Raw genomic sequence first — 27,801 nt, 5'->3', positions numbered from 1 at the left:
CACCCAAAAATGCAATGGGCTCTCGCTCTCGCATGGTGATTGTCAACTGATTCATTTATTTGATTGCTCTAGATGGTAGATGAATAGTACTAGAAACAAGTAATTTGTTTCAAATATTTATTTCAGTTAAATAAAGCACTTAAACACGAAAAAATATTATCTCATCAACAATGATAGCACTGATTGTTAACACAAAAAAGCAAAAGGACAAAATGACAACAAGCCTTAAACCATCATATCATATATACTTTGAACCATGCATCTTGGCATCATACTGTACACATGCACACCCGCTGACACATACACAGGAATAGGAGATTGCACTTAACATGCACAAACCAAATTGCGATGATTTCTCATAAGGTATTCACATACCTGTACTTCTGTAACCCACAGCCAAGCACCAAGATCATACAGCCAATTTCCAGTTACAATATGATGGCAGATTCACATTATTACCATGCCATGTTTCTTTTCATAAAGAAGTAAACATGTATATAAATAAATGTTTCCCAGGTTTGATTTACTAAGTATTTTTTAAATGCATATTGCAGCATTTGCAAACTCCACAAAATGTGTTTGAAAATTTGGCCTACTAAGCTGATAACACTGCATGTATTTCAATGGCAAGAAAACTCTACCCGTCCTACCTTTAAAGAAATCCATTGACATACAGCGTTTAAAAACATCATGGTCTTATGAGTGAATTGAAACACATTAAAGCGTAAGTGTGTTTCACGACAATAATGACAATGGACAAAAAGAAGGAAAACAAGAGCACCGCATAACATGTGCCACGCTCGGCTGCTGGTGCAGTTTTGAATAGATAATAGCTTGTCAGAATTAATTTTTTTTTTTAGAGGTCACAGTGACCTTGACCTTTGACCAAGTGACCCAAAAATGGGTGTGGCATGTAGAACTCATTAAGGTGCATCTACATATGCAGTTTCAAAGTTGTAGGTGGAAGCACTTTGATTTTAGAGCCAATGTTTAAAACCTTGACAAAATGTTAAGGTTTTAGCACGACGCGGACGGCGGACACGACACGACCAGCTGGCTATGACAATACCTCTGTTGTTTTTTTTTAAACAACCGAGCTAAAAACAACGATCCATTCCAGTTGAGCCTTATTGTCATTAAAAACATGCAGTCACTCTTTTTTAACAAACCGGCAACATGTACACATACTTTTTTTTTTCAATAAAATACAATTTGAACAATTGTCAATCACCTATTTTGTTATATACCTATTGATTTTCTGAAAACAATACCCCTTGTATTCAAATGTGAAATACGAGAATCTGTATTCACAACTTTCTGTAACAGTATTATGTGTTATGTATTTTTATGTCACCAAAGAGTTAACAAAACACAATCTTAATTGACAGTTTGAGCTAAACAAAATGGTCAAATACAATGATAAAAACAACAAAATTTCATCAGCTTCAATGTATACAAAACTAAATGAGTTTTTAACAAACAGTTACTGCAGTAGCATCCAAATGTTTACTCTTGAGTTGATACTGCTAGTGTAATCATTGGACTTACTTTAAAATACATTTTAAGTACATGATTTTTTGAAGTGCTTAAGCCACTCAAATGATACAAACTCTTGGAGCCATTGACTAGAAGGATTATACAGTTCAATTACAAGAACATATTTTTACAAAATTATATGTGAAAGAACTGAATATTCAAATAAACCAAAAAAGGATTTCTTAATATCTAAATACATCAATTTTCTAACAGTTTCTGCAGCAGAAAATACAAAAAACAAGAAATGTGTTTGTCAGAAACACTTTGTCCCGCCGCTTTGATATAGTTGTTTTGACCTTTGACCTTGAAGGATGACCTTGACCTTTCACCACTTAAAATGTGCAGCTCCATGAGATAAACATGCATGCCAAATATGAAGTTGCTATCTTTACTATAGCAAAAGTTATTGCAAAATGTTAAAGTTTGGGCAAACAAACCAACAGACAGGGCAAAAACAATATGTCCCCCACTATAGTGGTGAGGGACATAAAAGTGATTTTAAACTTCAAACCATGACCGTTATCATACAAGTTCATGCAATCTCTTTGGTGTAGAAATGACTTATTGTTCCTTAAGAATCACGACATGTGACAGTTAAGATTGTAAAATATAACTAACATCAGTTTGTTTTCATTGAATGTATGTGTTACTGGCAAAAGGCGTAGCGTCTTTGTGATTACTGATAAATTTTTGATGTCTTATATAATGTGGAAATAAATAACACAACATGGCCATAGAAGTTCATCATGTTATACAATCAGTAAGCAGGATATCCATAAGCATAAAGAATAAGCGACAAGTCAAAAGACATGACTCATGTAAACCAATTAGTGAACACTGAAGATGAAGGCCTTCTACAGTTCCTTGATTACGGGGTGATACGTTTGGGGTCACGAGGGAACAGGGAGCTCTTCCTGATGTTGTTGAGACCAAGGTACAGCATCGTCACACGCTCCAAACCTGTGAGACATGCAATGAGACAATTACTATTGGCATTTGACCCCATGTGACCTATAAAGTTTTGCAACTGCAATTTTACAATTATTCCCCTTTAATGTCGAGTAATGTATTGTTTATTTCCATTATAAGAGATTCATAGGCTTTGCCATGTGGGGAAGTGCACACCAGAAAAATGTGAAATTGCAAGTACCAACATTGCATGTGAAATTGCAAGTATATACATATCACATTAAAAAAATGTTTTGTATAACCTTGAAAGCTAAGGCTAAGGGCATTAAGACACACATTTTAAAACAACAGTTTTTTAGATTTAAAAAACTTATTGAACAATTGTTTTATTATTATTGTATAATATCATATTTATAAAAGGATATTTTTAAAGCAGATGGTTATCACATAGTAGTAGATAAATTGTAAAAACATAAATGTGTTTATCATTTGTGCACAGAACTATATAAAAAACTAACATAATTGGCCTTGCACTGTGAAAAACAGGCTTCCCGCTTTTACAGCATTTTTTTGTTTATGGTATTTTCTGGTACTTTTTTATTGTATTTTTTTGTCAAAAGGATAGAAGTCTCTTCTAGCAAAAAATCCAGTTTCTGCGGAAAGTCTCCTCCGTGACAAGTCTATGCAGACTGCACAGGCTAATTTGGACAACATTTTAGGCACATGCATTAGGCTCCATTTCACCACAGTTAGGCTCATATAAAAGGCTTACCTATGCCACCCCCAGCATGTGGGGGCGCCCCATACTTGAAGGCATCGATGTAGCTCTCTATGGACTTGAGGTCAATCTTGTGGTGCGTTGCGCGCTCAGCAAGGAACTCAGGGTCATGGATACGCTGGGCTCCCGACATGATCTCCTCTCCGCGCATGAAGAAGTCATAAGAGTTGGACCATTTCTGCAACAGATATGAACACAATATTGAGTACCATTTAAAAATTCAAAAAATTATATGCATACAAAGTGCTATCAAAACACAGATCTTTTTGTAAATTATGGGGTGAATTTATGACACCCTATTTATTTCATGCTTTTCGGTGGTTTATAGAGAAATATTAGTGAATTTAAACTGATAATTTCACTGTTTCAAACAATGAAAATTATCAGTGAAAATTATCGATAATTTTCACTGTTTATGTTAAATGACGTCATTTTTTTGACGAAATGACGTCATTTTCCCAGCGAAATTCTTTAGTTAAACTCTTTAACAATGTATATAAACTGTAAAAAAAAAAACATAAAATAAAAAGAAAATTTGTTGGGTTTGGTGGATTATTGATTTTAATTCACTCGTGATCATATAAAATATATATTTTCTATGATCACTCGTGAATTAAAATCGATAATCCACCGAATCCAACAAATATCCTCTATATATTCCCAAAGATATCAAAAGTCATATGAGTTGGACCATTTCAGCAAAAGGCATCAAAACAATATGAGCTTTGCTCTGGGTAAATAGGGCTTAATGCATGTGCGTAAAGTACCGTCCCTGATTAGCCTGTGCAGTATGCACAGGCATAAAGGGCAAAACTGTTCGCCTTATTTCCATTTTTGTTAAGATGAGACTTACTTAAAACAAAAAATTCCATAAATGTGGAAAATGTTTTATCCCACTTTTACAGTGAATTCAGTTGATTAAAGCCACGTTGATTAAATTTCTGCTATAAACCACAGCACGAAATGACGCCATTTTTCGACAAAATGACGCCAAGGCTCGTGCTTTTTGTTTTCTAAGTCTCGCATAATAAACCTGATCTAAAATCATCACTAACCTTTAATTCTCTTATCCCTGATTAGCACTTAACACACATTTAAGCCCTGTTTTCCCAGAACGAGGCTCATAGTGTATACCATTGAAAATTACATAACCCTATGTGAATACAAGGAGCTATCTAAACACAGGTCTATCTGTGAATCTCAGTGAGAATTTATGACAGCTTAAACAATCACAAAGTTATTCAAGACTCATCCTCCCTAAACAAATCATTCAACATTCTAGTTCACTTTTACGCACAGCAATCTTTCTCATAATCAGCTTTAAGTCTTTATTGCAAGTGACACTTGTAGCAAAATTAGCTTGTTTCAATTGATGATCTTGTAGCCAATGTAAAATTGAGGGAATCACAATACTGTTTTTACACACATTTACTGCATAGTACATGTATATTCAGCCACTAACTGGTAAAAGCTACATTGAATGTTCATACTGAATGGAAACCATTTAAAACCATAAAAACATTAAACTTAAAATTAAATCCTTTGCAACAAAATAAAGACATGATAATTTTCAAATAAGACATTTCCATTTGTAACTGACAGGAACTGTTGTTTTCCCTCAATCTGTTAAGAAAAAAACTGTTTGTCCATATGTTGATATTATTCATAAAGCACATCTCCTAAAATATACATTAACACAAACATACTGTTTCAAGATGAATGTTCACACAATGATTTGACATTTGCACAGTGTAAGTAACAATTTTTACTAATACCGGGTAGTTACTTTTCTTTCAGGGAAAAAACCTATATGTGAAAGGTTTTAACCAAAAAAAACAACAACATCTATGTGATAGACTTTATTCCGATAATAAACACAGGTTTTATAACTAATATTTTTTGGAGGAGGGGTGGGGCTGAATCATAGGAATGAATGAAACTATAGGGAAAACAGATACATGTATAAGAGGTATATGTACAAGAAAAATGTTTTTTTAACAACATAACTGTTATACATTAAGTGCTCGCATTCTTAATTGAACAAGAGATGTGTTCGTCAGAAACACAATGCCCCCTATTGTGCTGCTTTTAATTGTTTTTTATTTTTTTGACTTTTGACCTTGAAGGACAACCTTGACCTTGAACTTCCACTGCTCAAAATGTGCAGCCAAAATGTGCAGCTTCATGAGATACACATGCACGCCAAATATCAAGTTGCTATCTTCAATATTGAAAAAGTTATGGCCAATGTTAAAGTTTTCGGACGGAACGACGTCATATATTTGACATTTGACCTTGAAGGATGACCTTGACCTTCACCTTTCACCATTCAAAATGTGCAGCTCCGTGAGATGCAAATGCATGCCAAATATCAAGTTGCTATCTTCAATATTGAACAAGTTATGGCCAATGTTAAAGTTTTTGAACAAGTTATGGCCAATGTTAAAGTTTTTGAACAGACAAACGCCATTTATTTGACATTTGACCTTCAAGGATGACCTTGACCTTTCACCACTCAAAATGTTCAGCTCCATGAGATACACATGCATGCCAAATATCAAGTTGCTATCTTCAATAGTGAAAAAGTTATGGCCAACGTTAAAGTTTTTTTTGGACGGACAGACAGACTGACAATACGCACATACTGACTTACGGACAGTTCAACTGCTATATGCCACCCTACAGTGGGCATAAAAACACATTGTCAATTCTACTTTGCTTAATGGTCACTAGTACTTATGACCAATAGATACCTCCTAAACAAATGGTGTATTTATAGCGTGTGTTACATGTTACAATCCTACCTTGTCGAAAGGGTCAGGCATAGTGTAGAATGGACGCACTGCCAGAGGGAACTTGTCCAGAATAAAGAAGTCAGTGTCGTACTGCAATACAAGATAAAATTCAATGCAAGCCATGACAATTACGCCAATAGTTTCAATACAATCACTTTGCACACACAATGTGTACATGTTTAGACAATCAGCAGTAGAACAGTATAAAACATCAGTGTCACTGTGGGAGATAGGGACCAATTAAAGAGTCAAGTAGACACTGGACCCAAATAACAAGATTTTACAATAAGCACATGTTCAAAACAATGAAATAAGTTACCAATAAGTGACAATAAATTGCAATCCTAAAAAGAATGTTGTTTATTGAGTATAACTAAATACATGTACTAAGTAATAAAGGTGTAAATATGATTTCTTAAGCACTTAAGCAATGCATCACTGAATCTGCATTAAAAAATGTTTTGTACTTGGAAAGTGTTTACATAAGTTGGTGCTTAAGCTAACTGACTAAAAGATACAATTGGATACATTTTGTAAAAGGATCAGCATTTAAATCATACAGGTCAAATGTCAATCAAGGATTCTGGGTTTTATACCTTAGATGCAGTTTTGGAGTATGAAGATTTGAATGCCACACTTAAATACACTGTATATTGTACTGCACTTTAATACAAATACGACTGCTCCACCAACAAGTGCCTACCTTTGCCCTGACAAGTCTTCCGAGCAGTTTCTCATTGGGCGTGCTCAGGTCCTCATCATCTCCCATCTCCACCCCCGCCTCACGTAGCATGGCCACGCCCTCTTTGTACTCGAGACGTAAACTGCACAACACAATCACAGATTAGCAAATTGGATTATTTAATATACAGTCAAAACCCAACGGCTCAAACTTGCTTGGCTCGAATTTCCAGTTGGCTCAATTTTTATTGTTATATATTCAAAACAAGAGCACCGCATAACAGGTGCCACGCTCGGCTGCCAAAGCTTGTCAGAATTTTTTTGTTTTAGAGGTCACAGTGACCTTGACCTTTGGCCTAGTGACCCAAAAATGGGTGTGGCGTGTAGAACTCATCAAGGTGCATGTACATATGAAGTTTCAAAGTTGTAGGTGGAAGCACTATGATGTTAGAGGCAAAGTTAGTTTTATATTAGAGGTCATAGTGACCTTGACCTTTGACCTAGTGACCCAAAAATGGATGTGGCATGTAGAACTCATCAAGGTGCATGTACATATGAAGTTTCAAAGTTGTAGGTGGACGCACTGTGATGTTTGTGGCAAAGTTAAAGTTTAATATTAGAGGTCACAGTGACCTTGACCTATGACCTAGTGACCCAAAAATGGGTGTGGCGTGTAGAACTCATTAAGGTGCATGATGTACATATTAAGTTTCAAAGTTGTAGGTGGAAGCACTATGTTGTTTTTAGGCAAGGTTGTAGTTTTATATAAGAGGTCACAGTGACCTTGACCTTTGACCTAGTGACCTAAAAATGGGTGTGGCGTGTAGAAAGCATTAAAGTGCATGTACATATGAAGTTTCAAAGTTGTAGGTTGAAGCACTTTAATTTTAGAGCCAATGTAAAGGTTTTAGCACGACGCCGGACGACCAGGAGGTTATGACAATACCTCGTGTTTTCTCCGAAAACAGCCGAGCTGAAAATCTATGGCTTGAATTTGCGAGGGTCGAATTATCGCATGGCAAGAAATGTTTTTACATTCCTGGTCACAATTTTCACACATTCTTTTGTTTGTTTGGCTTGAACTTGCTGCGGGTAGCAAAAAAGCTATAAAGCATAATTAATTTGACATACATTTATTTTTTATATAAACAAAATAAAATGGGGAAAGAGTGTTCATTACAGAATTAGGTGTATCTGTACACCTAGAAACATTCATGAAATGTTGCATGTTTAACTTATCAGGAGCATTATGCAGACGCTCACATTTGATTGAGAAGTATAGCTCTGATTGTTCTGTGTATAGTGAGCTAAATAATAAATGCAACTAGTTATTCATTCATAACTTACACAAGATTATTGAAATGGTCTTCTCATCACATGGTCCATAATTTATTCATTTGATTGAGAATGGTTGAATATCAATGAACAGAGGACTCTGTATCTTACCAATAAAATCTTAATAGACATTCAATGAAAAAAAAAGCCAAGCGGCCTTTAGAAATAAAATAAGCACAAGACTGTCATTAGCGATGTATTTAACTTGGTTCCCACTATGGGAGCGTTCTTTAGATCTGATTCTCCCCCATAGACAACAATAACTGATTCTACCCAGAAACAGACACGAGCATTTAAATAAACCTTCAGCTTCGATGCAATTGAGCAAATTTAAATATGTTTATGCTTTACCTTGGTTCCAAGAATTTGAAAGGTTCCGCTGGGTACTGCCTCCCAACTGTTGTGATTTCTTCTGAATACCTGAAATAGGTTATATACATGCTAGTATGAGACCTCTTGACATCCACTGAACAGGAAATACATATGAGATGCAAATATGCTAAAATGGGTCTTATGCCATTATCTGCAAGTTTAGCTCTGGACTAGCATCTGGCTGGTCAGTCAATAGCTTGGTTGTTATACAGACATGCAAGCTTTTTTTTGGTCTCATTAGAGCACAGCTTAGCTCCTGAAAAGATTCCATAAATATGCAAGCTGCTTAATTAAAATATAGCAATCATTAAAACTGGGTCAACATTGCTTTGTTCCAAAAAACTGTTATTCACAATCTCAAAAACTAGGTTAAAGATGTACTGACTTTACAGTGAGTCAACAAAGATAAAATTGGTACTTATGTATCCCAGAATAAAAAGAATGCAAACACTAGTCAACTGTACTGTACTGACCTGTCCCTAAGTCCTTTGAAAATGTAGACAAACAATTGGTCAAGGACATCTATGACCTCGTGGTAGTGGTAGTTAAAGCACATCTCAATATCAGCACCCACAAACTCTGTCAAGTGACGATGGGTGTTCGAGTCCTCAGCTCTAAATACTGCAATCAAAGAAATATGAGCGTTTTTAACCCATTTATGCCCAGTGGACTCTCTCATCCTTCTAAATTATAGCAATGTATTTATAAAATTAGGGATGTCTAGTATACTTATTTCTATATTTAGAATATTACTTACAGAAATTCCTTTAAGCAAACAGCGCAGACCCAGATGAAACGCCGCATTATGCGGCGTCTCATCTGGGTCTACGCTGTTTGCAATGTCCTTTTTTCAGGATGCTAGGCATAAATGGGTTAATGTGTTCTATGTTATTATGCTAAAGCCTAAATATGAATCAATATGTATGAAAGAAATCAAACTTTTTTGTTAAACTTAGTTTGGGTTTCAGGTTTGGCCAAAATGATTCGAATTTACACTTTTATATGAACATAATGTTTAGCATTATTTTAAGGGTATCTGGATTGTTAAACTCAAGGCTTTACTGGAAAAGAAAGACACATTATGTGTTGGTGTAAATCCGACACTTCATTTTTCAAAATCAGAATACAGGGTAAGAAACTAATAATTAAATTACCATCTTAGTGTAATACTGAATGGATTAAACAAAGTTACTCCATAACTAAAATTAAGATTTCAATTGGAAGTGTCAATTCAAGTCTTAAAATTTAAGCATTCTTTATTGCGATTGATTCAGTATGGATACAAGAATTATTGACCCAGTACCCTGGAAAACAAACATGTATATTTTAAGAATCCATAGTCTTTAGAAAGTCTAGATGCACATGATTCGACAGACACCCACCTCCGCCAATGGTGTACACTTTCTCGAAGTCTGCCGAGATACACATCTGCTTGTAGAGCTGCGGGGACTGGGCCAGGTAGGCCTTGGTCTTGAAGTAGGTCACCTCAAACACGTTAGCCCCGCCCTCTGATGCACCTGAACAAAAATCACAAGTTAGGGGATTACCAGTGCCTGCATTCACAAAACTATTCTTAGACTTAAGTTTATGGATAAGGAATATTTTTTTAAATTGGAATATCTAGGAATTTTTTTCATTTTGATTCAAATTTGGCATTTAATGCTTCTATCTACATCATTCTTCATGTACACAATTTTGTTAACTAAGGACATTGACACCTGTATTAGCCTGTAAATATTTATATGCTGGACGATATTCTTCGCTCAATGTCTTTTCTTTGTGCTTACGTCTTAAAAATGGAAAATGAGTTGTTGAAAACAAATCCTGTAGTCTGGACAATGTCTGAACAATCGAATAAAGCTTGAAAACTGTAGACTTATAAAGACATTCTCTAGACCGTTTCCAGCATTTGTCTTCTTATGATTAACTTGAGAATATTTGCTCAGTGGCAGTTGCAGGTCAGACACTGTTTGAACTATACCTTTAATTTGAGGAATGATTTTCAAAAAGTTGAATGCAACTAAAAATCTTCTAAATATATTTTATAGAAATATTACTTATACCACATTGGGTTTTCAGAAATAAACTTATTTAGTTACTTATTAGGATGAAGTAAGTCAACTTCTTGGAAAATGATTGTTAAATGTAAAAATGCTTAAAACATTAAAACAAGAGTTCCGCGGTCGGAGATGACCGCATTGAAGCCGGATTTTTGATTTAAATGACAGGAAAGTACCTTTCGTGTTTTTGTCAATGCAATACTTAAATTACTGAAATATTGTTCAAAGGTCAAAATGAAATGTAAGTACTTTTCAAGGCATGAGCAAACCTTGTGTTATGTTTTGAATGCATGCATAAGTTAAATCATGAAAAAAATATTCACATTTAAGGTCACTGTCAATTGAAAGACTTTAAAATGACCAGTTGTTCTCTTGACCAGTGGTCATCTGTTAGTCATGGCAAAGTCCATGTCCAAGCATACGAAAGTTAAAACAACTTTTAATTTTAATTTTTAACATTCAAGGTCACAGTGACCTTGACCTTCAATGACCTTAAAATGACCAATTGTCATCTACTAGTGCTGGCCAACCTTCATGTCCAGTTTGAAGTCTGTAAGTCCAAGCATAAGAAAGTTATACCATGAAATAAGAATTTTAACATTTTTACATTCAAGGTCACGGTGACCTTGACCTTAAAATGACCAGTGGTCATCTACTAGTTCTGGCCAACCTTCATATCAAGTTTGAAGACTCTAGGTCTAAGCATACCAAAGTATTAACAACTTTAACATATTTACATCCAAGGTCACAGTGACCTCGACCTTCAAATGAATGACCTTGAAATGACCAGTGGTCATCTAAGTGTGCTTGCAAACCTTTACGTCAAGTTTGAGATTCTAGGTCCAAGCATACCAAAGTTACAACAATTTTAACATTTTAACATTTAAGTTCACAGTGACCTTGACCTTCAAATGAATGACATTGAAATGAATGACCTTGAAATGACCAGTGGTCATCTAAGTGTGCTTGCAAACCTTTACGTCAAGTTTGAGATTCTAGGTCCAAGCATACCAAAGTTATAACAATTTTAACATTTTAACATTGAAGGTCACAGTGACCTTGACCTTCAAATGAATGACATTGAAATGAGCAGTGGTGATCTTCTAGTACTGGCCAACCTTTATGTCAAGTTTGAAGACTCAAGGTACAAGCATACCAAAGTTATAACATGGAATAAGAACTTTAACATTTTTACCTACCAAAGTTATAAGAACTTTAACATTTTTACATTCAAGGTCACAGTGACCTTGACCTTAGAATGAATGACCTTGAAATGACCAGTGGTCATCTAAGTGTGCTTGCAAACCTTCATGTCAAGTTTGAAGACTCTATGTCCAAGCATACCAAAGTTATAACAATTTTAACATTTTAACATTTAAGGTCACAGTGACCTTGACCTTCAAATGAATGACATTGAAATGACCAGTGGTCATCTTCTAGTACTGGCCAATCTTTATTTCAAGTTTGAAGACTCTAGGTACAAGCATACCAAAGTTATAACATGAAATAAGAACTTTAACATTTTTACATTCAAGGTCACAGTGACCTTGACCTTCAAATGAATGACCTTGAAATGTCCAGTGGTTACTTACTAGTTCTGGCCAACCTTCATGTCAAGTTTCAAGACTCTAGGTCCAAGCATACCAAATTTATAACAACTTTAACATTTTTACATTCAAGGTCACAGTGACCTTGACCTTCAAATGAATGACCTTGAAATGTCCAGTGGTTACTTACTAGTTCTGGCCAACCTTCATGTCAAGTTTCAAGACTCTAGGTCCAAGCATACCAAAGTTATAACAACTTTAACATTTTTATATTGAAGGTCACAGTGACCTTCACCTTCAAATGAATGACCTTGAAATGACCAGTGGTCATCTGTTAATCCTGGCCAACCTTCATGTCAAGTTTGAAGACTCTAGGTCCAAGCATACCAAAGTAATACCATGAAATAAGAACTTTAACATTTTTACATTCAAGGTCACAGTGACCTTGACCTTCAAATGAATGACCTTGAAATGACCAGTGGTTACTAACTAGTTATGGCCAACCTTCATGTCAAGTTTCAAGACTCTAGGTCCAAGCATACCAAAGTTATAAGAACTTTAACATTTTTTATATTGAAGGTCACAGTGACCTTGACCTTCAAATGAATGACCTTGAAATTACCAGTGGTCATCTGTTAATCCTGGCCAACCTTCATGTCAAGTTTGAAGACTCTAGGTCCAAGCATACCAAAGTTATACCATGAAATAAGAACTTTAACATTTTCGAGCACGCCGCCACCCCGCCCGCCCGCCCGCCCCCCCCGCCCGCCCGACAACATCAATCTATAAGCCGAGATTTTTTCGAAAAAAATCCGGCTAAAAATGTCAACATATGACAACCAGCTTTAATTCATTAAGCTAAACAGGACAGATTTAAAGATCTACAGTTTTCAAATATATCTTACAGATTAGAAAAAAGAGTTTACAAATGAGCTAAATAAGACTTCAGACTTAGAAAAATGTCTTCAAAACAGTTTGTGTTAAAACATAACGATACTCATACATTAAAAAAACAAATATTATATGAAATTTTACCAAGGTAGAATACTAAGGATCGTTACCTTTGTTTCCTGGAAAATTACTGAAAACATAGAGATTGCATAAAAGATGTCTTGCTATTTTTTTTTGTGATAAAAAGCATAGGAAATTCAGTCCCTTTAAGTTATAAACAAGGGCTTTTTGTGAAACATGCATGCCCCCATATGGGCTGTCAGTTGTAGTGGCAGCCATTGTGTGAATACGTTTTTTGTCACTGTGACCTTGACCTTTGACCTAGTGACCTAAAAATCAATAGGGGTCATCTGCCAGTCATTATCAATGTACCTATGAAGTTTTATGATCCTAGGCGTAAGCATTTTTGAGTTATCATCCGGAAACCATTTTACTGTTTTGAGTCACTGTGACCTTGACCTCTAATTATTCTTGAGTTATCATCAGGAAACCATTTCACTGTTTCAAGTCATTGTGACCTTGACCTTTGACCTAGTGACCTGAAAATTATTAGGGTCATGATCAATGAACCTATGAAGTTTCATGATCCTAGGTGTAAGCATTCTTGAGTTATCATCCGTAAACCATTTTACTATTTCGAGTCACTGTGACCTTGACCTTTGACCTAGTGACCTGAAAATCAATAGGGGTCATCTGCCAGTCATGATCAATATACCTATGAAGTTTCATGATCCTAGGCCTAAGAGTTCTTGAGTTATCATCCCGAAACCATCTGGAGGACGGACTGACGGACAGACAGACCGACGGATATGTGCAAAACAATATTCCCCCTCTTCTTCGAATGGGGGCATAAAAAGTAAAATTAACAAACTGACAATTTACAGCCATAATCACTGTTAATAAACTAAAAGAATGCCTCTTACCCGAGATGATTTTTGGTGTATGGATTTCCACAAATCCTTGGTCATCCAAGATCTCCCTGAACAGTTTACAGACGCCCGCTTCAAGGCGAAATATCGCCTGATTGGTGGTTGTCCTCAGATCTATTACTCTGTTGTCAAGTCGCGTGTCTTGGCTTACTGTTGCCAATGACTGCAAGGAAATGTGAATGAAATTCAACAGAAATATAATTGACTCTCGCTCTGGAAAATTCTGGGAAAAAACAGAAAATATGTGGGCCTCATTTGTATCTGACATCCATGTTTACTCTATTACAACATAGGGGCATCATGTCATATTTTGGGAATAAAAATGATAAGAGTCATACAATATTACCCCTAATAACCCATAGCAGCATAATGCCAAGTCCAAGATTAGAAATCAGCAATGATATTAAAATAAAAAATTGTTTAAGTTGTCCTTTAACTCACATCATCTGTGCCCTCTGGCCTGGAGGCATCCTCGACCAACAGTGGTAACCGTGGAGATGCAGAGCTCACTATCCACACCTGAAATAGACGCAGAGCTCAATATCTACACCTGAAATAGACGCAGAGCTCACTATCAACACCTAAAATAGATGCAGAGCTCTCTATCTGCACCTAAAATAGATGCAGAACTCACTATCCACAACTTAAATAGATGCAGAGCTCACTATCCACACCTAAAATAGATGCAGAGCTCACTATCTATACATGTAAAAGATGCAGAGATCACTATCCACACCTGAAATCCAGACAGAGCTCAATATCAACATCTAGAATAGATGCAGAGCTCACTATCCACACTTGAAATCCAGACAGAGCTTAATATCAACATCTGGAATAGATGCAGAGCTCACTATCCACACATACAAAAGATGCAGAGCTCACTTTCCACACCTGAAATCCAGAAAGAGCTCAATATCAACATCTGGAATAGATGCAGAGCTCACTATCCACACCTGAAATCCAGACAGAGCTCAATATCAACATGTGGAATAGATGCAGAGCTCACTATCCACACCTGAAATCCAGACAGAGCTCAATATCAACATCTGGAATAGATGCAGAGCTCACTATCCACACCTGAAATCCAGACAGAGCTCAATACCAACATCTGGAATAGATGCAGAGCTCACTATCCACACCTGAAATCCAGACAGAGCTCAATATCAACATCTGGAATAGATTCGGAGCTCACTATCCACAACTGAAATCCAGACAGAGCTCAATATCAACATCTGGAATAGATGCAGAGCTCACTATCCACAACTGAAATCCAGACAGAGCTCAATATCAACATCTGAAATAGATGCAGAGCTCACTATCCACAACTGAACAAGGAATGTGTTCCTCAGAAACACAATGCCCCCTATTGCGCCGCTTGGAAATAAAATTTCAATATATCATGTGGCAGGTTTAGAAATTATCTCCCTTTAATAGCTTATTAGTTCCCTTGGATTGTATTTTTTTACTTTTGACCTTGAAGGATGACCTTCACCTTAAAATTTGTTTTTTATTATATCCTTTAAATAAATATTACTTCCCTTGTGAAATTGATCTGTACCTGCCAAATGATAAAAAATAGAAATTATCTCCCATTAAAGCTTGTTACTTCTCTTGGATTTTGTTTTCTTGACCTTTGACCTTGAAGGATGACCTTGACCTTTCACCACTCAAAATGTGCAGCTTCATGAGATACACATGCATGCCAAATATCAAATTGCTATCTTCAATATTGCAAAAGTTATGGCCAATGTTAAAGTGTTCGGACGGACACACAGACAGACAGACTAGCTTGACTGTTCAACTGCTATATGCCACCCTACTGGGGGCATAAAAAGATGCAGAGCTCACTATCCACACCTGAAATAGATGCAGAGCTCACTATCCACACCTGAAATAGACGCAGAGCTCAATATCCACACCTGAAAAAGATGCAGAGCTCAATATCCACACCCGAAAAAGATAGAAGCTCAATATCCACACCTGAAATAGATGCAGAGCTCAATATCCACACCTGAAATAGACGCAGAGCTCAATATCCACACCCAAAAAAGATGCAGAGCTCAATATCCACACCTATAAAAGATGCAGAGCTCACTATCCATACATGAAAAAGATGCAGAGCTCACTATCCACACCTTAAATAGAGGAAGAGCTCAATATCCACACCTGAAATAGATGCAGAGCTCACTATCCACACCTTAAATAGACGAAGAGCTCAATATTTACACCTGAAAAAGATGCAGAGCTCACTATCAAGACTGTCCATAAATTGTTAAAGGAAAACACACGGTCTTAACTCTTCCCCATCCATTGTTAAAGAAAAACAAATGGTTTTTATTCCTCAACATCAATTATTAAATGAATTACTTCATTTCCAATTCATATAGAATCACAACCATTTCAATATGCTCTTTTCAATTTCATACATTTTCTCTTTTGTATGGAATCAGATTAAGATAATTCGTGTGATATCCACTCATGACGATAGGCTTTTCTTCATAATATTGTTTACTTATGGGGTATGACCTTTTGAGGCCAAGATAAACTATTATTTGCCATAATAGAGACTAAGAACACACAATTTGATGAATGTTATATGTTGTTATGTCCTAGTTGAAACAGGCATAACTTTTGTAATTTGTTTAATGTACAATGATAAAAATTAAACATTAAAGAATCATATCATAAGGAACAATGCCTGCAAGTTTGAGTGTTGTGACAAGTGTAGGAAAATGCCTTTGGACAAGTTCGTGTGTACCAAATGACACAGACGGACTGAATGAAAGAGAGCATATATGTTGATTCCAGTAAACCTCTTTTACTTTGTTATGTTATTTTGTTAGTTTGTAACGGGGTGAATAATAATGTTGAGTTTCAAAAGTATAAAGCGAAGTAAAAGTTTTATGATTGATCAAGTCAAAACAACAGTAATTTGCAGACACCACAAATAAACACAACTGCCGTCAGTACTCTTACTTTTCAAAAACTTAACAATAATATTTTTGTGTGTCTGGAAATTTAGATACGAAAAATATTCAAAACATATGGAGGTCCAAAAATTTAGAGACAAACTAAAAAGATTGAATTGATGATTGGATGCGGGTTGGCAATATATAAAGCGTCCATTGTATTAACGACTAGTATCATGTGCTTGTTAAAATTAAATATCACGCACTATAAAATATAGGTCACAGGGGTAAAATAATTTGTGCGTATGGAAAGGCCTTGTCCATATACACATGCATACCAAATATTAAGGTTATGACTCAAGGGACATAAAAGTTATGAGCATTTTTCGAAAACTAAACGCAAAGTGTGACGGAAAGACGGACAGACAGACGGACAGACAGTCTGATCACTATATGCCCTCCTTTGGGGGCATAAAAATGATGGAATAGACACAGGATAAGCGAAAACAGGGAAGAAATCTGGTAAAATAGCACTGCATAAGGTACTGTGCGAAAATTTGGAGTAATAAATTATTAACAAAAACCTGTATGTCCATAAATTTTTAGTCATGAAAAAATATTTATTTTGGCCAGAAAAGGGGGCGTTTGAAAATGTAGTGTCCAAAAACTTAGAGTCATTATGGTACACCCTAAATGTTGAGACAAGACAACATGATTTTCTACAAAGCTCTGCTATTAATACCTGTTCTGCATGTAACTCTACATCTTGTTGTGTGCAAGACTCAATCTTCTTTGGGACTGTTCTCACATATCCCTCAACATCAATAATTGACTCTTTATTCACTCTAAAAAAGAAGCATTTCTTAAATATATGAAAGTGTAGACATGGGATTTTTTTGTTTTAATGCAGATTGAATGTTCCACGTATTTCATAGGACACAAGTGTACATAATGTATCAGTGTTTAATTTTTTATTGAAACTTCAATAAACAAAGGGAAATCACACATTAAGATCTTAATCTGCAATCTAACAAATTAAACAGTGGATAGAAACTATAAAAAGGCTACGTTTTTTATAATCACCCATAAATTAGCCAAAATAATAAGATTTCAGACATAAAAAGGTAAATTTGGCAACATAAAATTTTGAGCCAGGGGGAGCCCTACATTTAATTGAACAAAAGATACAGTCCTTTGTCACTGGCTAAACTGTTATCAATGTATCAATCAACATTATTAACTTACATAAAAGTATTAGAAAATAAACTAATGGAAAAGTAACTACTAACCCAGCCACAAATTTAATCATCTGTTTGCTAACTGTCTCTCCCACAGAAACTATGGCCTGCACTGTCCACTTCTGTTGCCGCAAAACAAAGAAGCACTGCTTTCCTTAAAAAAACAACAAGGAGAACTGAATTGAAGGCACTGGATACATATCTACATATCGAGAAATTACTTTTTAGAACTAATACAATTAATGAAACATCATATTAACAAAGCAAAAGCTCTTTAATAGCTAAAAGGTCTGAATTCATTATATGGGTGCAAATGCAATTCCAGGTTTTTTTGGGGGGTTGTTGGAGATGGGGCCTTTAGCCCTTATGTGGGGGAAATTTTACGTGCGATTTTCCACTTTAGGGGAAAAATTGTTCACTCTTTTCCTTAATTTGGGAAAATGTTAAGAGTCTTACTTTTACGGCTAAATTGGTTAAAAAGAAAAAAAAGAGTGTTATTTTCTTCATAGACCATCTTCACCGGGATTGACTATGGCTGATTGTGGCAGACTGAGATCTTCTTGACAGGGACTGACTATTTTCGCGGTGTTTCCCTTTTTGGGGGATTTGGTTACTTACTCTCTCATTATTACATTTGTAAATGTTTGCTCTATATCGGCGTCTTATATATAAGGTAAACAAGAAATGTGTCCACAGGACACAGATGCCCCCAACAGTAACTTTGTCACTACATAAAAGTATAACTGTGTAAATGTTTTTGAGAAATACAGCCCCTACATTTTATTGAACTATTAGTTTGCTGCATAACAGGCGTTCAATATTTAAATTTTGTTGTTTGTTACATATGTCATCTGCTGCAGTTAGTAGAAATTTTTTCGCTGTAAAAATAACTATCGTGTTTTCTATATATCACCCTCTTTATTTTTTCATATTTTTACTTTTTCAGAATAAAAATACTGCTTTGGAGTAGACAATAGCTTTTTTCAAATCCTAAACGCAGATTTCGAACCTAAACGCGGACCCTAAGTTCAAGGTCAAGGTCAAAATTTGTGTGCGTATGGAAAGGCCTTGTCCATATACACATGCATGCCAAATATGAAATTGCTATCTGAAGCGACATAGAAGTTATGAGCATTTTTTGAAATCTAAACGCAAAACGAGACGGACAGACGGACGGACAGACGAACGAACAGTCCGATCACTATATGCCTTCCTTCGGAGGCATAAAAATGTCTTAGAATATCAAAATAAATCAGAAAGTCACATAAACTATAGAGCGGACAACATGCTTAATCCTTGAAATGCACTAAGTGACCCCGTGACCTAGTTTTTGACCTGGCATGACCCATATTCGAACTTGACCTAGATATTGTCTTGATACAACTTCTTACTAAGTTTAGTAAAGATCAAATGAAAACTACTTCAATTAGAGAGGACACCATGCTAAATCCTTGAAATGCACTAAGTGACCCAGTGACCTAGTTTTTGACCCGGCATGACCCATATTCGAACATGACCTAGATATTGTGTTGATACAACTTCTGACCAAGTTTAGTAAAGATCAGATGAAAACTACTTCAATTAGAGAGCAGACACCATGCTAAATCCTTGAAAGGCACTAAGTGACCCCATGACCTAGTTTTTGACCCGGCATGACCCATATTCGAACTTGACCTAGATATTGTCTGGATACAACTTCTGACCAAGTTTGGTAAAGATCGGATGAAAACTTTTTTAATTAGAGAGCGGACACGAAAAGTGTGACCGACCGACCGATGGACAGTGTCAAAACTATATACCCCCTTTTCTTCGAAATGGGGGCATAAAAAACCCTGAATTCCTAATGATAAATACTTAAGCCTGGGTGGCTTAGTGGTAGCACACTGCCTTTGGCTGACAGAGGTTCCAGGTTTGAATCCTAAGGAAGGCAATATTTGTATTCTACTTTTTTCATAGATCTTAAAATAAAGCAAGAGATTAAAACATTACTGATTGTTTATTGTTAAATAAACTGGTTAAGCACTCAGTACACTATAGGTTACCTTTACTACGACTTGTCTGTAAGCGTGCCCTCACCCAAACCTTCTTGTCAGCGAGGTCAGGGGTGAGCTCCTTCAGCGCTAGTACACGTCTGTCTAAACGCTCCTTTGACTGTATCAGAGGCATCACTCCATAGAAACCCTCGGATACATCTTTGCCATTGTCTTCACCTTCACCCTGAAATTGCAGAAACAATAAACTTAATGTAATAATATCCCATACAGTCAATGAAATGAAAACAAAAAGTGTTATGAATGCAGAATAGCGGTTTATGATAATATTAGGCTGTGTTACTGTAAATATGAGTTACAATAAACAGTCTTTGTAAAACACAAACAACAGTCTTCACGCAAAAAACTAGGCTTTAAACCCATGGTTAGACACATTTATTAAGTTTAAAAATAATTTAGAAATTTAGATAGCTCTAGATGAGCTTGTAGAAATATGACAGTCTTTCTATGACAATCAAATGATACAGGCTTGTGGATTAAGACAAACATGACAACATATTAAGCTAACCTCATTTTCCTTTCCTTCCTGTTTCTTGTACATCGCTTTCTTTGCCGCCTTTTCTGCCTCCTTTTGTTGCTTCTTTAAGGCCTTCTTTGACATCGCACCTTCGACTTCCCTACAAACAAGGTTTCATGATTTCAGGTTCATTAAATGTTCTTTTCAAGATATTAGATGACACAGCCACATTTTTATAGGCCTGACAAGATGTTTACAGCCCACGTTAGAACTTAGAACTTATAGAAGAGAATATGTTTACAACATTGGTGATATTCCATGAACAAAATAAAGTTACATCAGCTATTATGGAATTTGCTTATTAAACACGGTTATTCTTTAATTATACGTACGTCATTTCCTTCTTTAAAAGGCTGTGTAACGTGACTATGATAATGAATTGCATCATGTTGACACCCCACCCACTACGGCGTAAGCCAAAACATGGCTGTCAAAACTCATGAAATAATTACCCTGTGCCTTCCATGTTCTGTTCCAAATAATACCGCTTAATGACACTTTATAATAATTAACACTTAAGTCGTTATGTTGAATCAATGTTCCTATCACGTATCAAATGCTCTGTCACACCGGCTTTCTTGCCTCGTTTGTTTACTTCAACACCGTCTTCAGAGTTCTCCACATGCCAATCCCAACATGCATCGCGAAAATTGTTATCAGTTATCAAGATTTACATATTACGCAAAAATGAGTTCTCTCCCTTAGAGATCGTATTTCCATCAAACGGTAGACAACTCTCGTGCACAATATTGGCAGTGTATTGATTTGCATTCAACTCTTCAAAGTAGAAAATTAGATGGCTGCAGGAAACGCATTCGAGTTATGTTGACAGTGTTTTTCCTCGTATAACGCATGCACAGACGTCGTGGGCGTAGAAGTACCAATGAAGAATGCCAAGTTCGTCTCGAAGAAAACAAGCAAAACCCCAGCACTTGTCTAGTAAGTAGATACGTTGAACTTTTAATTCGTTTATATTGTCATTTACATTCCACTGTGTAGATTGTAGGTAGATCTCTGAAGTTGATACTGCCGTTAGTGCGTGCAACGTGAATGGCAGTATATGCGCCATAAACTGTGTATGTATTGTGTTGCACTACCCCTACCATAGTTTTTAAGTTGAGTACTTTACTTTGGTTTGTAGAGATTTAGCTTTGTGAGCTACGTTATGTTAATTATTCTGTTATTCTTCATTATTCTGTTCTATAAGAAATATAAACAAAATCAATCTATTTGTTATAATATATTTTTAATTCACATTATTCAGGATGTTTAACTACATAAAACATTTTAATTGACAGATATAAAAACCTTTTGATATCGCGTAAAAACACTGCATTTAACTAAAGTAAATAATGTACATAATATATAATTATTATGTCACAAATTCACAATTCAATCGATATAATAAATAATATGCAATTGTTAAAGATGATCTTAAATAATTAGTTGTCATATTGTATCTTCTTCATCATATTGACAGTTATTGGTCTTAACTTTCTAAAAAAATATTCTTAGTTGTTTTATATGAATGATATTTTCACTGTTACATGTGGATAATTATGAAAAATAACTGAATAGTAATGCTTGTTTTCAGTGATTTTTCAGTTTTGCTCAGGGAAGGGGATCGGTTCAATTTTGTGTGAAAAAATAGCATATAAATGCCCAAAGAGAGGAATTCTTTCACTCTATTGTGTTAAAATATGTGATAAGGAAAAACCCTAAATAATATGCAAATATTTGTGGTACACTAATACCTAAGTACTATTTAGAAATGATTTAATCAGGGATAATTATTAAAAATGTGTTATTTACACAGAACTCTGGCATTTATCATTTTGAAGATTTTACTATAATTGTCACCATAAAACAAACTATCTCAGCACCCTAGTATTTGTTTTCTCACAGTAGGGGCATTTATTAAATTAATAGCGATTACCGCAATCAGATTCTTTTATACCGTAAATCTACGAATATAATATGCACTTTTTTTAACTGCCGATTTTTTCTTCTTCGTATAATATACGAGTTAAGAGCAGAACAAAAATTTTCCTGTGCAAATTTTCAACTAAATCGCTGTTATTCGCTTCGCGGCAGCCATTTTGAACTACACCATTACATCAATGGGGTGCAACAGGGCTCGCACTTTCGTTCGGCATTTGAGTCATTTGCGAAAATATTGAGAATTTGGCTCAATTAAAATCTTTAATGCGAAAATCTAGTAAAATTTCATTGAAAACATCTGCCATTTATATCGGACTGGTTTTCTATATTTGTCTCTTTGTTTGAATAAAAGTGTTCGCAATTCGAACAGTAAACGAAACCCGGTCTGTACCCGATTATGAGACATCGCTTGACCTTATTGTTATTGAAGTCGGCATTGTAGCTGGCCAATCAACATTGAGCTCGCTTACACATGAAATGACGTTGTCGAATGAAACGTGAGAACGGGAGGAGCTATCGGATAATATTGGGTCATCCATGCGCAGACACTGTATACAGGCTTTTTCCGCTCCATTTTGGGAAAACGCCACACTGGAATTTTGGGAATTTCGCGTCGTGAAAACCCCCATTTTGGGAAAAAAATTAATCGCAAAATTGGCTCAATTGGGAAAAATTATCGCATGTAAATTATTTAAAACAGTGTTTCTTATATTTCAAAGAAGCCGTTAACTGGTAAATAACGACTATTTTGATAACTTATTATTAAAATTTTACAAAATATTATGAACATGTGTGATTAGTGCAGGTTTTTTAATGTGAATTTGGGGAAAAGGCTTGGCCTTTTTGAGGTGAAAAAAATCGCGGGAAGCGCCGGATTTTGAGGATAAAAAGTTAAGTCTTAAATAATCATTAACATATTTTACAGTTCTTAAAACAAATTCAAGGCAACAGATAATTTAATTATGCAATACTTTCTATTTTCTACACCAGATCAGGTCAACTTATATATTTAAAGGGTAAAAAAAAAAAAAAAAAAAAAAAAAAAAATTTTTTTTTTTTATTTTTTTTTTATTGGGAATTTTTTTTTCAATTGGGAAAAAAACAACCAGATTTGCATTGGGAATGGGGCCGAATTTCGGACCCGTGGCATAGGGCGGAAAAAGCCTGGTATACTTTGAATACACAGTTAATATCGTCGTCTGCCTACAAAATAGCGACTGGACGCTAAGTCGTATAAAGAGATTAGCAAATGAAAAAAAACAACTGACAATACCCGTAAATAAATATTTCTTAGCTGACCACTATTTATCTTTCTACTGCATATTTACCATATCTGAAGTAAAGAGTGGTAATTAAATAATTAGTTTTATGATGCTAAGAGTCTTTTACACCTGTCTGCCGATTGCCGAATTAAATTGAAAGGTGATAATTAATTAATTTGTTTTTTACTCCCAAACTAGCCTTAATGACAGCAGCGTATTTTAATTAACTAGATCATGAAAAACACGAGTGGTTTAATTGTATTTTAAGTTATATTAAAGTATCGAGAAAAATGAAAAAGTAATTCATCTAGACAACTATAAAAACGGAAGCAACCATTTTGTCTTCTTATTACTTTATTATTATAATAATTATTATCGTCCCGAATATTGTCAAATTGAATTTAATGTGAAATCAAAAAACAGCGTCTCTGCTTCTTTCTTTTGTAATTATGAATGCTTGACCCGGATGTCAGCAAGGGGCCCGTATGTTATCGGTAACATTCAATGGTAATATAAACAATAGACAGGGATATTGATTATGCAACTGTCATAACAACAGCACTAAAACACATCCCGATCAATATATCGGGGTAACAGATAGTTGACAACACCAAATTGATTTGCTATTTTCACTGCACAAAAATATATTGACACATTTTTTCGGAAATGGCCGATTTCGGACACTGATTTTTTTAGTGCGTATTTTACTCGGATTTTCAATTTTTAACCGATAAATTTTGACCAAACTCAGGGGTGCATATTATGCACGAGGGTGTATTATATTCGTGGATTTACGGTACTCACAAAATAGATACAAATAGATGCTATGACTTCAGAGGTGGGAGATCAAGTTGAATTTTTGCTGTTTGCACCCTGGAATGACTGCTTAACGTTGTTGAAAAATGGCTGTTTTTTCGGCGTAAGCTGTATTAAGCCAGCTTTTCACCTCTCCTGACCTTTGTAAGTGTCCAATAAAATTCAAATAAAATTTCCCGCGGCTAGGTACGAATGAATACACTTCATTTATTCCATTGGCTGATTTGAGTATTCCACCAGAACATTGGAAACATATCCGCGTCTTTGTAACACTGTTTTACTGCATGAAACAATTTTATTTCTAAGGAAAAGGCTTAATAGATAGAACAGTTTTACACTCAATTCTCGACATCAATACAGATCGTGCGTTCACTTTTTATTTTCAGAGAATTACCAGCGCAACGCGTTTATATTTAAAGGCTATGTTCTCATATTTAGTACTTACTTCCATATTCTTGTCAACATGTTAAAATGTAAAAGTATAAAGAGCAGTGGAAGCGAGGCCTCACTTTAATACACTGCATTTCAACCCGGGTCAATTCGCGGCCAGTGTATGAATGTCAGAGTTTATATACAGGTCATCACCGGAGTTCGATGCCAGTAAAATAATAGTTATATAATAAATACGCTATCCGTGAACTAGGTGACCTGGAATTTTCCTTAGACCAGAAATATGTAGATTCTTAATGTGTTTTCAACAATACAATGATAAATATTATTTTTGATTAATTTAACAATAATTATTCCACCATATTGACCAATGTATTAAGCATGAGCGCGAGGATTATCGATACTGTTAATAATCGAATCAAATAGCAATGCCCGACAAACCACTGAAACAGATTTAATCGAAGAACGCGCCTATAAATACGGATACTTCTCGTGTGGCCGGTTGACTCGTATGTTTTAGTTTCACTTCAATTCATCTTTTGGTTTTCTGTTTTGTATCTATAGGTTTATGACCAGCATTATGTAATAATGTAAAATAAGCCGCGAAAACCCCGCGTAACATCCCGTACTGCGTGTGATGCAGCTAAGAACTGCACAGAAAAAGACATTCGCTATCCTTGATCTCATTCATTGAACTATCAACGCCGTATATCTTTTTTAAAGATATTTCTTGTTTGTAATATAATGACTGCTAAAGGCAGTTGACAATGTAACTAAAGGTGTCATGATGATTTTCGTCAGGGGGGGGGGGAGCAGGGGATCTAGACTGGCTACTCATACCTGTTGACTGCTGTACTAAAAAGCGGGGGTATGTGGTCTAATATTGCGAATAATTTTGGCAAAAAAACAACACTGGTGGCATTATACATGATACTTGAAGTTAAAGTGACCTATCCGCACTAACACAATCAGTTTCCGTAAAACTAAAAACATATATGTTGAAACATTAACTCCAGGTAGTAGACATCTTGTTCACCAGTAATTAACACTTTAATTTTTAAAAATACTGCAAATAATTAATCATATTGTAAAATGATTAATATCCTTAAGTTCCTGTAATAATTTTAATTTAAATGTTCAATATGGGTACATATGTTGTTAACAGATTGGTATTAATACACCATGATTACGAGATTGTTATCATAGTTTAAAATGTACATATATAGTGTTTATACAGTAGCACATTAACAACCGAAAAATAGTTGGGTAAGCATTTTAAATGCTATTAATATAGTTCATTTTAATTTGCGCACACTCAATTATTTATAATGTAATAAAAAGGCATTTGAAGTTCGGATTCACTATGAGTCACTTGATGTTTATTTCATTCCTACATTGGCATGTTCGACATTGTATTGAATGTGTGTACATACAAAGTTGTTGTTTTTTCTCAATAAAATAGGCCTGTCAGGAGTCATCATTTATTTCCTTATGGCTACATTAATGTAACATATTCTCATTCCTTTTATTATCTGTAAATGTTGAACTTAAGATGTCTGTAAAGTTCTGAGTGTATGTATTTGACTTTAAATTGCGAAGATTGTGCATTGTCTGAGTATCACAAATAATGTCCCTTTGGACTGGAAAGCTAGTGTGCAGAAGTAAACCATGACATTGAATGAAGTAGATTGATTGATGAAGAAATTATTGTGATACTTCCTCCTACAGAATTCTTTTACTCATCTGCTGATCATCAGGTTTTTGTCTCAAAATGCATGCATGGTTACAGAGTTGTACCTCGCATGCATGGTTACAGAGTTGTACCTCGCATGCATGGTTACAGAGTTGTACCTCGCATGCATGGTTACAGAGTTGTACCTCGCATGCATGGTTGCAGAGTTGTACCTCGCATGCATGGTTACAGAGTTGTACCTCGCATGCATGGTTACAGAGTTGTACCTCGCATGCATGGTTACAGAGTTGTACCTCGCATGCATGGTTACAGAGTTGTATCTCGCATGCATGGTTACAGAGTTGTACCTCGCATGCATGGTTACAGAGTTGTACCTCGCATGCATGGTTACAGAGTTGTATCTCGCATGCATGGTTACAGAGTTGAACCTCGCATGCATGGTTACAGAGTTGTACCTCGCATGCATGGTTACAGAGTTGTACCTCACGTGCATGGTTACAGAGTTGTACCTCGCAAATGCATATTGATTTTTTTCAAGTCTTTAATGATAAAATGTACGGATTAAGTACAATTCTTTGGTTGTAACGATATTAACATTAAATAATACATTGATTTATAAACCTGATCTTATTTCACTCATTTGTCAAACAGTGATTATTAAATATCAGCTGGTAAGCTATAAACATTCCAAATGAAGATCTTGTTGTTTTTTCTTTTGCAGAAGATGACTTGGCTTTTGGGTGTCTTTTATTTGTTTATTGGGTATATAAAGTAGATTACTAAAATTATTATAAAAAAGTATTACTAGTAGGTTAATAAAGAGCATCACTAAGTATAATTTCAAAAGATACTTTTCTATAATGTGACAATTATTATGCTAATTTTATGTTATATTGTCTGCGTAATATGGATGTGCATATGCATACATTATTTAAGTTGAAATCATAAACTTTGGGAAAAGAGGATGTTTTTTTGCATACGATTACCATAGATATTTTTGTAATAAGGTAATAATGTAGGTTTATACTAGAGGAAATGGCTGTCTTACAGAATGTGTGTCTTTGCAAAATATTCAAGTAAATAGAACATTT

At 35.3% G+C, this 27,801-nt stretch overlaps 2 protein-coding genes and 1 long non-coding RNA gene across 6 annotated transcripts in view; 1 reads left to right on the top strand and 2 right to left on the bottom strand.

Moving 5' to 3' along the window:
* Window positions 1–103: 103 nt before the first annotated feature.
* Window positions 104–21,356, bottom strand: LOC127859874 (aspartate--tRNA ligase, cytoplasmic-like). The gene is made up of 14 exons (XM_052397451.1): window positions 21,061–21,356; window positions 20,600–20,708; window positions 20,083–20,257; window positions 18,092–18,194; window positions 17,545–17,647; window positions 14,335–14,412; window positions 13,888–14,056; window positions 9,789–9,923; window positions 8,880–9,027; window positions 8,386–8,454; window positions 6,722–6,842; window positions 6,028–6,108; window positions 3,218–3,401; window positions 104–2,496 (listed from the first exon to the last, which is right to left on the bottom strand). Exons 1-14 carry the CDS (start codon window positions 21,072–21,074, stop codon window positions 2,405–2,407), a joined length of 1,581 nt encoding a protein of 526 aa, XP_052253411.1. The 5' UTR covers window positions 21,075–21,356; the 3' UTR covers window positions 104–2,404.
* LOC127859887 (uncharacterized) lies at window positions 11,059–12,736 on the bottom strand. Its single transcript, XR_008039513.1, has 2 exons — window positions 12,625–12,736; window positions 11,059–12,323 (listed from the first exon to the last, which is right to left on the bottom strand). It is a non-coding gene; the product is annotated as an uncharacterized LOC127859887 (long non-coding RNA).
* LOC127859872 (zinc finger protein 236-like) overlaps window positions 21,330–27,801 on the top strand; it is a 35,855-nt gene continuing 29,383 nt past the window's right edge. For 3 of the 4 annotated variants that reach the window (XR_008039506.1, XR_008039505.1, XM_052397447.1), the window contains exon 1: window positions 21,331–21,547. Coding sequence is in view for 2 of the 4 variants with exons in the window: in XM_052397447.1 (XP_052253407.1) it covers window positions 21,499–21,547 (49 nt within the window). In the remaining 2 variants the exon portion in view is untranslated. Of the gene's footprint in view, window positions 21,548–27,801 lie in introns of all 4 variants that reach the window. The other variant, XM_052397449.1, reaches the window with a different exon arrangement.

The sequence above is a fragment of the Dreissena polymorpha genome, chromosome 15 (assembly GCF_020536995.1).
Source record: "Dreissena polymorpha isolate Duluth1 chromosome 15, UMN_Dpol_1.0, whole genome shotgun sequence".
Lineage (NCBI taxonomy): Eukaryota > Metazoa > Mollusca > Bivalvia > Myida > Dreissenidae > Dreissena > Dreissena polymorpha.
This window is presented reverse-complemented; position numbering and strand designations above follow the sequence as displayed.